Here is a 16,660-nt window from a genome sequence, read left to right as displayed (position 1 = left end):
CTGTATATATAATACTGGTACACTGTGTAATAACGTGTATTCCCCAATCATATCCTGTATGTAATACTAGTACACTGTGTAATAACGTGTATACCCCAATCATATCCTGTATGTAATACTGGTACACTGTGTAATAACGTGTATTCCCCAATCATATACTGTATGTAATACTGGTACACTGTGTAATTACGTGTATTCCCCAATCATATCCTGTATGTAATACTGGTACACTGTGTAATAGTGTGTATACCCCAATCATATACTGTATGTAATACTGGTACACTGTGTAATAACGTGTATACCCCAATCATATCCTGTATGTAATACTGGTACACTGTGTAATAACGTGTATTCCCCAATCATATCCTGTATGTAATACTGGTACACTGTGTAATAACGTGTATACCCCAATCATATCCTGTATGTAATACTGGTACACTGTGTAATAGTGTGTATACCCCAATCATATACTGTATGTAATACTGGTACACTGTGTAATAACGTGTATACCCCAATCATATCCTGTATGTAATACTGGTACACTGTGTAATAACGTTTATACTTACATGGTGGACACAAGGCGTCCGGAGATTTCTGCGGTTCTGGAGATGATTCTGCATTTACTTCTGTCTTTGCCTCTGGAAAGTCTTCAGTAGATCTCTGGAGCTGCACAACTGGCTGTGGGATGGGTTTTGGACCGTTTAATTCAGGCCTGGGAACCCGTGGAGGTTTGCTGTTTCCCAATTGCAGTGGAGAAAACCTTTTAGCTCTTGTGTGACCTAAGTCGTGGAGGTCTTGACCCAACTCCACTGAGCCACTAGTGCAATTCGCAGTGTTCTCTTTGCAGATTTGGGAGGCTCCCACAGTTGCCCCAGAGGGTTCTTTCTGTTTCCCGTTCTTCCCAATGATTGGTGCGCTGCCATCATTATCTTTCACTTGTTTACCGTCCGCTCTGTTTTTGTGTTTTTGGTTGTAAACCACTCGCACAATTCTGCCTTCGCCATGGCCCATGCGTGACACTTGCTTCCTCGACTCCTGGTTTGGAGGCTTGGAGACCCCATCCATTATTCCCTGATGATTCTCAGACCATTGGGCAAGTGGTTGGGAAGTCAGTGCAGCGATGAGAAAAAAGCAGACAGGGCTGTGGGGTGATAATACAATGATATTAGTGTGTGGTATAGTGTGCAGACGAGGCACAACGCACACAGAGATGATGGCTGTTATGTCCATATTAATGATATATCTGTGGAAGTATTAACAGAGTCTGAATAAGTGTAGGGAGGGTCGGCAGCACTGGGCCGTTCATGTATCCGGGTGTCCAGACACAGGAATTCCGTAACACTCGTGCTGAGTGCTCCCGAGACCCTCCACATGTCCCTGGACTTCTCCAAGTGGCTGCAAACAGCCAAAGCCAGCAGCAGCCGCAGGGGAGAGGCTTCCCCTTCTGTGGTGAGTATTTCTGCCATGGTAGCTTTGTCCTACCCCAGGAAAACCCACCACTCAAGGGGTTAAGGGTCCACTTAAGCGAATCTGAGCTGTGGGAGTAGAGAGCAGAGGCTTCTGCAGCAGTACAGCTTCTCTCCCCTGCTCAGCATAAACACTGCTCAGTGCTGTGTGCTGAGCGGGGGAGCAAGGCAGCAGCAGCCCCAGGGGAGCAGTGGGAGTAGAGAGCAGAGGCTTCTGCAGCAGCACAGCCTCTCTCCCCTGCTCAGCACACACTGCTCGGTGCTGAGCGGGGGAGCAAGGCAGCAGCAGCCCCAGGGGAGCAGTGGGAGTAGAGAGCAGAGGCTTCTGCAGCAGCACAGCCTCTCTCCCCAGCTCACCATGCAATGCTCAGTGCTGTGTGCTGGGTGGGGGAGAGAGCAGCAGCCTGTGCGCCGGCACACAGCCCACACACCCTGCACATTTTTTTATAGGGATGTGGCCATGCCCCCTCCCATTGGCTACACCCCTCTGTCGGCCACGCCGCACTTTCAGCGGCCCTGGTTAAATTCAGTAAGTCATAGGCTTTCCAACAACATATCACAATGCATGAAAACAGAAATAGTATGGACCCTTATAACAGCACCCGACGGGGTCGTCTGATTACTCTGATATTTGAACTTGGATTTTTCCTTAAGATGATAAGGTAGTGTGCAAAGTGTGAAGATGATTAATGAAAGAGTTCAAGAGTAATCATGGAAAATCCATCCATCCATACACACACACATAAACAATGTTCAATTATACTTATGTAGATACGCTGTGCAATAAACTGCATTATATAAATGTAATTGTCCATCATGACAATACCAGTACCGCTTCCCGAGTCTATAATAGGGTTCAGAGTCAAAGTCATTTCCTAATTAGGATTTTTCCCAGAGGAAGGGTCTCCTCTAATCGTCATTTTGAATACCAACTATATATTAAAGAAATAAGTGTTCCCCTGATGAGGTCTGTCTCGACGAAACGCGTAGGGACGTTTCTTTACACTCTAAACAGCTTCATTTATCTTATATAATCCATAGAATTTGCAGCACTCCAGCCTTTAAGTGCATAACAGCAACGTTTCAACAACAAACAGTATTTTCCTCAGTCTAATTAAACATACTATGTGACTGAGCTTATGGGGGAAATTTACTAAAGGAAATTTGTAAAATATAGGTGTATTTGTATCCAGAAATAAACTTATTTTTGACATTTACTATCCCGAAAATACGGCAATTCGTATTCGTATTGATAGCACATCAATACGAATACGAATTGCCGTATTTTCGGGATAGTAAATGTCAAAAATAAGTGTATTTCTGGATACAAATACACCTATTTTTTACAAATTTTCTTTAGTAAATTTCCCCCTATATGTGAGCAACCAGCGTCTGACTCCTGCAGCCTGCAAGCCAGGTCAGTGACGCACATAAGTGATGTCATCATACGTTGCCGCTAACCGACACTCCGTACAACAAAACTTGTGTTACTATGGTGACCAGACAAACACACAGAAAGAATAGTATAGACAATATAATGATGAAATATATACTTATTCATTAATCAGCAACTTGTCTATATATGATCACAAATCAATGTAATAATGTACTAACTTCTGATGCCTCATTTAGGCCCCGTAGGATCCACCTGCCAATAACCGCAAGCCCTCTATCGCCACAGCGTATTGATGCCTCCACTTCAGGAATGGGCAACCTTCAGTACTCCAGCTGTTCTTGAACTACACATCCCAGCATGCCCTGCAACAGTTTTAGCATGGCAGAATAGCAAAACTGTAGCAGGGCATGCTGGGATGTGTAGTTCAACAACAGCTGAAGGTCCGAAGGTTCCCCATCCCTGCACTACATGGTTGATCATACGATATTTGATACTTGTTAATCTATGTCCAGCTGTAGCAATATACCAAGCCACTGGTTGTCGACTCATACCTGCTATTAAAGCTGCTGTGATAGCCGAGCGATGCGCCGTCATGCGCTCTTTATATGATCGCTCTGTCTTCCCAATACAACTCCCACCTAGATATATGTACAAACTGATTATTCACCCCTTTTACACCGCCGCAAAACGCCGTGTCCCTGTACACGGGACTTCTATCCAGGTCCTGACCTGGGTAGAACACGGCTAGGACCTGGGTAGAGGGCGGTGTAATGGGTACGCCGGGTCATCCGACCCTGCTCCCATTTACATCAATGGGGGACTTACAACCTGCGGACCGCAGTGTCCGCAGGTTGGATGGGGGGGGGGGGGGCACAGACAGCCTGCGCTGCTGTCTGCTATACTCTGCAGACAGCAGCAGAAGCGGAGAAGGTGAATGGATGCCTGTGTGCGGCATCCATTCACCTCCCGGACAAGGGCTGGGGGGTGCACAGGCGCAGCCCAGCAGTTTACCTTAGTGCTGGGCTTTATCCCAGCGCAGCGCTACGGGTCCCAGGCGGCGATCTGCACTTGGAGAGGACATCATCTCCAAATGGGAGCAAACACCGGGTCGCCCCCGGCTTGGAGCAGGGATCAAAAACCCTGGGTGTATCAGTGGGGAACAGCTATAACCATCGAGTGATCCTTGGTGGAGATTGTTATTCATTATTATTCCCCTAGAGCAATGGAAACACGGCACCCTAGAGTATCAGTAGTTATACACGGCACCCCTAGAGCATCAGTAGTTTTAAACGGCACCCCTAGAGTATCAGTAGTTTTACACGGCACCCTAGAGCATCAGTAGTTCTACACGGCACCCCTAGAGTATCAGTAGTTTTACACGGCACCCCTAGAGTATCAGTAGTTATACACGGCACCCCTAGAGTATCAGTAGTTATACACGGCACCCCTAGAGTATCAGTAGTTTTACACGACACCCCTAGAGTATCAGTAGTTTTACACGGCACCCCTAGAGTATCAGTAGTTATACACGGCACCCCTAGAGTATCAGTAGTTTTACACGACACCCCTAGAGTATCAGTAGTTTTACACGACACCCCTAGAGTATCAGTAGTTATACACGGCACCCTAGAGTATCAGTAGTTTTATACGACACCCCTAGAGTATCAGTAGTTATACACGGCACCCTAGAGTATCAGTAGTTTTACACGGCACCCCTAGAGTATCAGTAGTTATACACGGCACCCTAGAGTATCAGTAGTTTTACACGGCACCCCTAGAGTATCAGTAGTTTTACACGGCACCCCTAGAGTATCAGTAGTTTTACACAGCACCCCTAGAGTATCAGTAGTTTTACACGGCACCCCTAGAGTATCAGTAGTTTTACACGGCACCCCTAGAGTATCAGTAGTTTTACACGGCACCCCTAGAGTATCAGTAGTTTTACACGGCACCCCTAGAGTATCAGTAGTTTTACACGGCACCCCTAGAGTATCAGTAGTTATACACGGCACCCCTAGAGTATCAGTAGTTATACACGGCACCCCTAGAGTATCAGTAGTTTTACACGGCCCCCTAGAGTATCAGTAGTTTTACACGGCACCCTAGAGTATCAGTAGTTTTACACGGCACCCTAGAGTATCAGTAGTTTTACACGGCACCCCTAGAGTATCAGTAGTTATACACGGCACCCCTAGAGTATCAGTAGTTATACACGGCACCCCTAGAGTATCAGTAGTTTTACACGGCACCCCTAGAGTATCAGAAGTTTTACACGGCACCCCTAGAGTATCAGTAGTTATACACGGCACCCCTAGAGTATCAGTAGTTTTACACGGCACCCCTAGAGTATCAGTAGTTTTACACGGCACCCTAGAGTATCAGTAGTTTTACACGGCACCCTAGAGTATCAGTAGTTTTACACGGCACTCCTAGAGTATCAGTAGTTATACACGGCACCCCTAGAGTATCAGTAGTTATACACGGCACCCCTAGAGTATCAGTAGTTTTACACGGCACCCCTAGAGTATCAGTAGTTATACACGGCACCCCTAGAGTATCAGTAGTTTTACACGGCACCCTAGAGTATCAGTAGTTTTACACGGCACCCCTAGAGTATCAGTAGTTTTACACGGCACCCCTAGAGTATCAGTAGTTTTACACGGCACCCCTAGAGTATCAGTAGTTTTACACGGCACCCCTAGAGTATCAGTAGTTTTACACGGCACCCCTAGAGTATCAGTAGTTTTACACGGCACCCCTAGAGTATCAGTAGTTATACACGGCACCCCTAGAGTATCAGTAGTTTTACACGGCACCCTAGAGTATCAGTAGTTTCACACGGCACCCCTAGAGTATCAGTAGTTTTACACGGCACCCTAGAGTATCAGTAGTTTTACACGGCACCCCTAGAATATCAGTAGTTTTACACGGCACCCTAGAGTATCAGTAGTTTTACACGGCACCCTAGAGTATCAGTAGTTATACACGGCACCCCTAGAGTATCAGTAGTTTTACACGGCACCCTAGAGTATCAGTAGTTTTACACGGCACCCTAGAGTATCAGTAGTTTTACACGGCACCCTAGAGTATCAGTAGTTTTACACGGCACCCCTAGAGTATCAGTAGTTTTAAACGGCACCCCTAGAGTATCAGTAGTTTTACACGGCACCCCTAGAGTATCAGTAGTTATACACGGCACCCTAGAGTATCAGTAGTTTTACACGGCACCCTAGAGTATCAGTAGTTTTACACGGCACCCTAGAGTATCAGTAGTTTTACACGGCACCCCTAGAGTATCAGTAGTTTTACACGGCACCCCTAGAGTATCAGTAGTTTTACACGGCACCCCTAGAGTATCAGTAGTTTTACACGGCACCCTAGAGTATCAGTAGTTTCACACGGCACCCTAGAGTATCAGTAGTTATACACGGCACCCTAGAGTATCAGTAGTTATACACGGCACCCCTAGAGTATCAGTAGTTTTACACAGCACCCCTAGAGTATCAGTAGTTTTACACGGCACCCTAGAGTATCAGTAGTTTTACACGGCACCCTAGAGTATCAGTAGTTTTACACGGCACCCCTAGAGTATCAGTAGTTATACACGGCACCCTAGAGTATCAGTAGTTTTACACGGCACCCTAGAGTATCAGTAGTTTTACACGGCACCCCTAGAGTATCAGTAGTTATACACGGCACCCCTAGAGTATCAGTAGTTTTACACGGCACCCCTAGAGTATCAGTAGTTTTACACGGCACCCTAGAGTATCAGTAGTTTTACACGGCACCCTAGAGTATCAGTAGTTTTACACGGCACCCCTAAAGTATCAGTAGTTTTACACGGCACCCTAGAGTACCCCTAGGCCAAAGAAAACGTACAATGATGCAGTAGATTGTGCTTATATGTCACCCTAGGTTCAGAACCTGCTGAGGGATAGGATTTGCTTCTATTTGTACACATCAGCCACTAGCACTGGTTTTTGTCTATTATAATGACCATAAATATTTTTTAATTGGTCCTGGACCACCAACCTGTGGCACCCCTGCAAGTGTCCCAAGCACTCAGTTTGGGAACCACTGCCCTATGCTGCTTTCAGACCGCAAAACTGGCTTTGACCCTGTATTTGAAAACATTTCCAAAAACGGGTCTGCCAGGTAAAACCCCTTTCACACCGCATCTTTTAAATGGTATACTACCGTTTAAGTGCGGTTTTCTGGACCCGTTTTTGGAAAGTTTCCAAACACAGTGTTAAAGCCAGTCTTCAGCGCCCCCCCCCTTTTGCGGGTTAACACAGGGTTAAGGAAACACCCCCCCCCCCCGCGGGTTAACACAGGGTTAAGAAAACACACACCCCCCCCCGCGGGTTATCACAGGGTTAAGAAATAACCCCCCCCCCCATGTGTTTGAGAAACCCCCCCCCCCCCCCCCCCCGTGCAGCCGGTACCTCCTTGAGACAGTTTTTTAAAACTGGTTTTCCTACGGGGCAGCCATTTTCCGAAAGTCAATTTTATTTCATAAGCGCAGCCGTCCATACTGCCGGGATCCTCACTCAAGGAGGTACAGGCTGCACGGGGGGGTTCTTAAACACATTGGGGAGGGGGGGTGTTTCTTAACCCTGTGTTAACCCTCGGGGGGGGGGGGGGGGGGGTCGTGGGATGTTAACCTGCACGCTGGGGGGGGGGGGGGGGCGGCAGCTCCAGCCCAATGAATATTTAATGAGCGCTCATTAAATATTAACTGCGCTGAATTTAGGACCCAGCTCATTGGCTGGGTTCTAAATACCGTTTCAGACCCGATTTTTATGCCAAAATACCGGTTCTGAAACGGGTAGGACCCTCCATTTTAACAGTTTTACAAAAACGGCTTTTGTAAAACGGTTAAGTGGTCCTGCACCTTCCAGACCGCACAGATTACCGATTTAAAACTGTAAAAAAAATCAGCAAAATACCGGTTTTTAAGTGCGGTCTGAAAGGGGCATTAGAGGGTTATTTCTATACAGGGGCGTAACTAGGACTTGGTGGGCCCCATAGCAAAATTTTGAAGGGGCCCCCCTTCTACAGGGAGCGGAGGTACACATGTATAGTGCGGGAATAGGGTGACACATGCACAGGTTGATTGGGGGTATCACAAAACATAGGGATAGGAGGGTACATGGTGTCACACACACACACACACACACGGGTAGGGGGTGTACAGTGTCACATACAGTGAGGAGGGGGTTATAGGGTGTCACACACACACACAGGGGAAGGGGGTGTACAGTGTCACATACAGTGAGGAGGGGGTTATAGGGTGTCACACACACACACACGGGTAGGGGGTGTACAGTGTCACATACAGTGAGGAGGGGGTTATAGGGTGTCACACACACACACACGAGTAGGGGGTGTACAGTGTCACATACAGTGAGGAGGGGGTTATAGGGTGTCACACACACACACACAGGGGAAGGGGGTGTACAGTGTCACATACAGTGAGGAGGGGGTTATAGGGTGTCACACACACACACACACACACGGGTAGGGGGTTTACAGTGTCACATACAGTGAGGAGGGGGTTATAGGGTGTCACACACACACGGGTAGGGGGTGTTCAGTGTCACATACAGTGAGGAGGGGGTTATAGGGTGTCACACACACACACACACAGGGGAAGGGGGTGTACAGTGTCACATACAGTGAGGAGGGGGTTATAGGGTGTCACACACACACGGGGAAAGGGGTGTACAGTGTCACATACAGTGAGGAGGGGGTTATAGGGTGTCACACACACACAGGGGAAGGGGGTGTACAGTGTCACATACAGTGAGGAGGGGGTTATAGGGTGTCACACACACGAGTAGGGGGTGTACAGTGTCACATACAGTGAGGAGGGGGTTATAGGGTGTCACACACACACACAGGGGAAGGGGGTGTACAGTGTCCCATACAGTGAGGAGGGGGTTATAGGGTGTCACACACACACACACACAGGGAAAGGGGGTGTACAGTGTCACATACAGTGAGGAGAGGGTTATAGGGTGTCACACACACACACAGGGGAAGGGGGTGTACAGTGTCACATACAGTGAGGAGGGGGTTATAGGGTGTCACACACACACACACGGGTAGGGGGTGTACAGTGTCACATACAGTGAGGAGGAGGTTATAGGGTGTCACACACACACACGGGGAAGGGGGTGTACAGTGTCACATACAGTGAGGAGGGGGTTATAGGGTGTCACACACACACACAGGGGAAGGGGGTGTACAGTGTCACATACAGTGAGGAGGGGGTTATAGGGTGTCACACACACACACACGGGGAAGGGGGTGTACAGTGTCACATACAGTGAGGAGGAGGTTATAGGGTGTCACACACACATGGATAGGGGGTGTACAGTGTCACATACAGTGAGGAGGGGGTTATAGGGTGTAACACACACATGGATAGGGGGTGTACAGTGTCACATACAGTGAGGAGGGGGTTATAGGGTGACACACACGGGTAGGGGGTGTACAGTGTCACATACAGTGAGGAGGAGGTTATAGGGTGTCACACACACACACAGGGGAAGGGGGTGTACAGTGTCACATACAGTGAGGAGGAGGTTATCGGGTGTAACACACACACACAGGGGAAGGGGGTGTACAGTGTCACATACAGTGAGGAGGAGGTTATAGGGTGTCACACACACACACAGGGGAAGGGGGTGTACAGTGTCACATACAGTGAGGAGGAGGTTATCGGGTGTAACACACACACACACAGGGGAAGGGGGTGTACAGTGTCACATACAGTGAGGAGGGGGTTATAGGGTGTCACACACACACACACAGGGGAAGGGGGTGTACAGTGTCACATACAGTGAGGAGGAGGTTATAGGGTGTCACACACACACACACGGGGAAGGGGTTGTACAGTGTCACATACAGTGAGGAGGGGGTTATAGGGTGTCACACACACACACAGGGGAAGGGGGTGTACAGTGTCACATACAGTGAGGAGGAGGTTATAGGGTGTAACACACACACACAGGGGAAGGGGGTGTACAGTGTCACATACAGTGAGGAGGGGGTTATAGGGTGTCACACACACACACAGGGGAAGGGGGTGTACAGTGTCACATACAGTGAGGAGGGGGTTATAGGGTGTCACACACACACACGGGTAGGGGGTGTACAGTGTCACATACAGTGAGGAGGGGGTTATAGGGTGTCACACACACACACAGGGGAAGGGGGTGTACAGTGTCACATACAGTGAGGAGGAGGTTATAGGGTGTCACACACACACACACAGGGGAAGGGGGTGTACAGTGTCACATACAGTGAGGAGGGGGTTATAGGGTGTCACACACACACACAGGGGAAGGGGGTGTACAGTGTCACATACAGTGAGGAGGGGGTTATAGGGTGTCACACACACACACACGGGTAGGGGGTGTACAGTGTCACATACAGTGAGGAGGGGGTTATAGGGTGTCACACACACACACACACACACACGGGTAGGGGGTGTACAGTGTCACATACAGTGAGGAGGGGGTTATAGGGTGTGTCACACACACACACAGGGGAAGGGGGTGTACAGTGTCACATACAGTGAGGAGGAGGTTATAGGGTGTCACACACACACACAGGGGAAGGGGGTGTACAGTGTCACATACAGTGAGGAGGGGGTTATAGGGTGTCACACACACACACGGGTAGGGGTGTGTACAGTGTCACATACAGTGAGGAGGAGGTTATAGGGTGTAACACACACATGGATAGGGGGTGTACAGTGTCACATACAGTGAGGAGGTTATAGGGTGTAACACACACATGGATAGGGTGTGTACAGTGTCACATACAGTGAGGAGGGGTTATAGGGTGTCACACACACACACAGGGGAAGGGGGTGTACAGTGTCACATACAGTGAGGAGGAGGTTATAGGGTGTCACACACACACACACACGGGGAAGGGGGTGTACAGTGTCACATACAGTGAGGAGGAGGTTATAGGGTGTCACACACACACAGGGGAAGGGGGTGTACAGTGTCACATACAGTGAGGAGGAGGTTATCGGGTGTAACACACACACACAGGGGAAGGGGGTGTACAGTGTCACATACAGTGAGGAGGGGGTTATAGGGTGTCACACACACACACACACACAGGGGAAGGGGGTGTACAGTGTCACATACAGTGAGGAGGAGGTTATAGGGTGTCACACACACACACACGGGGAAGGGGGTGTACAGTGTCACATACAGTGAGGAGGGGGTTATAGGGTGTAACACACACACACAGGGGAAGGGGGTGTACAGTGTCACATACAGTGAGGAGGGGGTTATAGGGTGTCACACACACACACACGGGTAGGGGGTGTACAGTGTCACATACAGTGAGGAGGAGGTTATAGGGTGTCACACACACGGGGAAGGGGTTGTACAGTGTCACATACAGTGAGGAGGGGGTTATAGGGTGTCACACACACACACAGGGGAAGGGGGTGTACAGTGTCACATACAGTGAGGAGGAGGTTATAGGGTGTAACACACACACACAGGGGAAGGGGGTGTACAGTGTCACATACAGTGAGGAGGGGGTTATAGGGTGTCACACACACACACAGGGGAAGGGGTGTACAGTGTCACATACAGTGAGGAGGGGGTTATAGGGTGTCACACACACACACGGGTAGGGGGTGTACAGTGTCACATACAGTGAGGAGGGGGTTATAGGGTGTCACACACACACACACACGGGTAGGGGGTGTACAGTGTCACATACAGTGAGGAGGGGGTTATAGGGTGTGTCACACACACACACACACACACAGGGGAAGGGGGTGTACAGTGTCACATACAGTGAGGAGGAGGTTATAGGGTGTCACACACACACACAGGGGAAGGGGGTGTACAGTGTCACATACAGTGAGGAGGGGGTTATAGGGTGTCACACACACACACAGGGGAAGGGGGTGTACAGTGTCACATACAGTGAGGAGGGGGTTATAGGGTGTCACACACACACACACGGGTAGGGGGTGTACAGTGTCACATACAGTGAGGAGGGGGTTATAGGGTGTCACACACACACACACGAGTAGGGGGTGTACAGTGTCACATACAGTGAGGAGGGGGTTATAGGGTGTCACACACACACACACAGGGGAAGGGGGTGTACAGTGTCACATACAGTGAGGAGGGGGTTATAGGGTGTCACACACACACACACACGGGTAGGGGGTTTACAGTGTCACATACAGTGAGGAGGGGGTTATAGGGTGTCACACACACACGGGTAGGGGGTGTTCAGTGTCACATACAGTGAGGAGGGGGTTATAGGGTGTCACACACACACACACACAGGGGAAGGGGGTGTACAGTGTCACATACAGTGAGGAGGGGGTTATAGGGTGTCACACACACACGGGGAAAGGGGTGTACAGTGTCACATACAGTGAGGAGGGGGTTATAGGGTGTCACACACACACAGGGGAAGGGGGTGTACAGTGTCACATACAGTGAGGAGGGGGTTATAGGGTGTCACACACACGAGTAGGGGGTGTACAGTGTCACATACAGTGAGGAGGGGGTTATAGGGTGTCACACACACACACAGGGGAAGGGGGTGTACAGTGTCCCATACAGTGAGGAGGGGGTTATAGGGTGTCACACACACACACACAGGGAAAGGGGGTGTACAGTGTCACATACAGTGAGGAGAGGGTTATAGGGTGTCACACACACACACAGGGGAAGGGGGTGTACAGTGTCACATACAGTGAGGAGGGGGTTATAGGGTGTCACACACACACACACGGGTAGGGGGTGTACAGTGTCACATACAGTGAGGAGGAGGTTATAGGGTGTCACACACACACACGGGGAAGGGGGTGTACAGTGTCACATACAGTGAGGAGGGGGTTATAGGGTGTCACACACACACACAGGGGAAGGGGGTGTACAGTGTCACATACAGTGAGGAGGGGGTTATAGGGTGTCACACACACACACACGGGGAAGGGGGTGTACAGTGTCACATACAGTGAGGAGGAGGTTATAGGGTGTCACACACACATGGATAGGGGGTGTACAGTGTCACATACAGTGAGGAGGGGGTTATAGGGTGTAACACACACATGGATAGGGGGTGTACAGTGTCACATACAGTGAGGAGGGGGTTATAGGGTGACACACACGGGTAGGGGGTGTACAGTGTCACATACAGTGAGGAGGAGGTTATAGGGTGTCACACACACACACAGGGGAAGGGGGTGTACAGTGTCACATACAGTGAGGAGGAGGTTATCGGGTGTAACACACACACACAGGGGAAGGGGGTGTACAGTGTCACATACAGTGAGGAGGGGGTTATAGGGTGTCACACACACACACACAGGGGAAGGGGGTGTACAGTGTCACATACAGTGAGGAGGAGGTTATCGGGTGTAACACACACACACACAGGGGAAGGGGGTGTACAGTGTCACATACAGTGAGGAGGGGGTTATAGGGTGTCACACACACACACAGGGGAAGGGGGTGTACAGTGTCACATACAGTGAGGAGGAGGTTATAGGGTGTCACACACACACACACACGGGGAAGGGGTTGTACAGTGTCACATACAGTGAGGAGGGGGTTATAGGGTGTCACACACACACACAGGGGAAGGGGGTGTACAGTGTCACATACAGTGAGGAGGAGGTTATAGGGTGTAACACACACACACAGGGGAAGGGGGTGTACAGTGTCACATACAGTGAGGAGGGGGTTATAGTGTGTCACACACACACACAGGGGAAGGGGGTGTACAGTGTCACATACAGTGAGGGAGGGGGTTATAGGGTGTCACACACACACACGGGTAGGGGGTGTACAGTGTCACATACAGTGAGGAGGGGGTTATAGGGTGTCACACACACACACACAGGGGAAGGGGGTGTACAGTGTCACATACAGTGAGGAGGAGGTTATAGGGTGTCACACACACACACACACAGGGGAAGGGGGTGTACAGTGTCACATACAGTGAGGAGGGGGTTATAGGGTGTCACACACACACACAGGGGAAGGGGGTGTACAGTGTCACATACAGTGAGGAGGGGGTTATAGGGTGTCACACACACACACACGGGTAGGGGGTGTACAGTGTCACATACAGTGAGGAGGGGGTTATAGGGTGTCACACACACACACACACGGGTAGGGGGTGTACAGTGTCACATACAGTGAGGAGGGGGTTATAGGGTGTGTCACACACACACACAGGGGAAGGGGGTGTACAGTGTCACATACAGTGAGGAGGAGGTTATAGGGTGTCACACACACACACAGGGGAAGGGGGTGTACAGTGTCACATACAGTGAGGAGGGGGTTATAGGGTGTCACACACACACACGGGTAGGGGGTGTACAGTGTCACATACAGTGAGGAGGAGGTTATAGGGTGTAACACACACATGGATAGGGGGTGTACAGTGTCACATACAGTGAGGAGGTTATAGGGTGTAACACACACATGGATAGGGTGTGTACAGTGTCACATACAGTGAGGAGGGGGTTATAGGGTGTCACACACACACACACAGGGGAAGGGGGTGTACAGTGTCACATACAGTGAGGAGGAGGTTATAGGGTGTCACACACACACACACACGGGGAAGGGGGTGTACAGTGTCACATACAGTGAGGAGGAGGTTATAGGGTGTCACACACACACAGGGGAAGGGGGTGTACAGTGTCACATACAGTGAGGAGGAGGTTATCGGGTGTAACACACACACACAGGGGAAGGGGGTGTACAGTGTCACATACAGTGAGGAGGGGGTTATAGGGTGTCACACACACACACAGGGGAAGGGGGTGTACAGTGTCACATACAGTGAGGAGGAGGTTATAGGGTGTCACACACACACACACGGGGAAGGGGGTGTACAGTGTCACATACAGTGAGGAGGGGGTTATAGGGTGTAACACACACACACAGGGGAAGGGGGTGTACAGTGTCACATACAGTGAGGAGGGGGTTATAGGGTGTCACACACACACACACGGGTAGGGGGTGTACAGTGTCACATACAGTGAGGAGGAGGTTATAGGGTGTCACACACACGGGGAAGGGGTTGTACAGTGTCACATACAGTGAGGAGGGGGTTATAGGGTGTCACACACACACACAGGGGAAGGGGGTGTACAGTGTCACATACAGTGAGGAGGAGGTTATAGGGTGTAACACACACACACAGGGGAAGGGGGTGTACAGTGTCACATACAGTGAGGAGGGGGTTATAGGGTGTCACACACACACACAGGGGAAGGGGGTGTACAGTGTCACATACAGTGAGGAGGGGGTTATAGGGTGTCACACACACACACGGGTAGGGGGTGTACAGTGTCACATACAGTGAGGAGGGGGTTATAGGGTGTCACACACACACACACGGGTAGGGGGTGTACAGTGTCACATACAGTGAGGAGGGGGTTATAGGGTGTGTCACACACACACACACACACACACACACACAGGGGAAGGGGGTGTACAGTGTCACATACAGTGAGGAGGAGGTTATAGGGTGTCACACACACACACAGGGGAAGGGGGTGTACAGTGTCACATACAGTGAGGAGGAGGTTATAGGGTGTCACACACACACAGGGGAAGGGGGTGTACAGTGTCACATACAGTGAGGAGGGGGTTATAGGGTGTCACACACACACAGGGGAAGGGGGTGTACAGTGTCACATACAGTGAGGAGGGGGTTATAGGGTGTCACACACACGAGTAGGGGGTGTACAGTGTCACATACAGTGAGGAGGGGGTTATAGGGTGTCACACACACACACAGGGGAAGGGGGTGTACAGTGTCCCATACAGTGAGGAGGGGGTTATAGGGTGTCACACACACACACACACACACACACACACAGGGAAAGGGGGTGTACAGTGTCACATACAGTGAGGAGAGGGTTATAGGGTGTCACACACACACACAGGGGAAGGGGGTGTACAGTGTCACATACAGTGAGGAGGGGGTTATAGGGTGTCACACACACACACACACGGGTAGGGGGTGTACAGTGTCACATACAGTGAGGAGGGGGTTATAGGGTGTCACACACACACGGGTAGGGGGTGTACAGTGTCACATACAGTGAGGAGGAGGTTATAGGGTGTAACACACACATGGATAGGGGGTGTACAGTGTCACATACAGTGAGGAGGAGGTTATAGGGTGTAACACACACATGGATAGGGTGTGTACAGTGTCACATACAGTGAGGAGGGGGTTATAGGGTGTCACACACACACACACAGGGGAAGGGGGTGTACAGTGTCACATACAGTGAGGAGGAGGTTATAGGGTGTCACACACACACACACGGGGAAGGGGGTGTACAGTGTCACATACAGTGAGGAGGAGGTTATAGGGTGTCACACACACACACACGGGGAAGGGGGTGTACAGTGTCACATACAGTGAGGAGGAGGTTATAGGGTGTCACACACACACACAGGGGAAGGGGGTGTACAGTGTCACATACAGTGAGGAGGAGGTTATAGGGTGTCACACACACACACACGGGGAAGGGGGTGTACAGTGTCACATACAGTGAGGAGGAGGTTATAGGGTGTCACACACACACACAGGGGAAGGGGGTGTACAGTGTCACATACAGTGAGGAGGGGGTTATAGGGTGTCACACACACACAGGGGAAGGGGGTGTACAGTGTCACATACAGTGAGGAGGAGGTTATCGGGTGTAACACACACACACACAGGGGAAGGGGGTGTACAGTGTCACATACAGTGAGGAGGGGGT

At 50.2% G+C, this 16,660-nt stretch overlaps 1 protein-coding gene across 3 annotated transcripts in view; it reads right to left on the bottom strand.

The window, feature by feature from the left end:
• TUT4 (terminal uridylyl transferase 4) overlaps nt 1–16,660 on the bottom strand; it is a 252,242-nt gene that overhangs the window by 210,594 nt on the left and 24,988 nt on the right. For all 3 annotated transcript variants that reach the window (XR_014454570.1, XM_083157930.1, XM_083157931.1), the window contains exon 2: nt 567–1,141. Coding sequence is in view for 2 of the 3 variants with exons in the window: in XM_083157930.1 (XP_083014056.1) it covers nt 567–1,065 (499 nt within the window). In the remaining variant the exon portion in view is untranslated. The remainder of the gene's footprint in view (nt 1–566; nt 1,142–16,660) is intronic.

This window comes from Crinia signifera, chromosome 8, assembly GCF_055691185.1.
Source record: "Crinia signifera chromosome 8, ASM5569118v1, whole genome shotgun sequence".
NCBI lineage: Eukaryota > Metazoa > Chordata > Amphibia > Anura > Myobatrachidae > Crinia > Crinia signifera.
The sequence above is the reverse complement of the archived record's forward strand: the minus strand, read 5'-3'. Positions and strand labels throughout refer to the sequence as shown.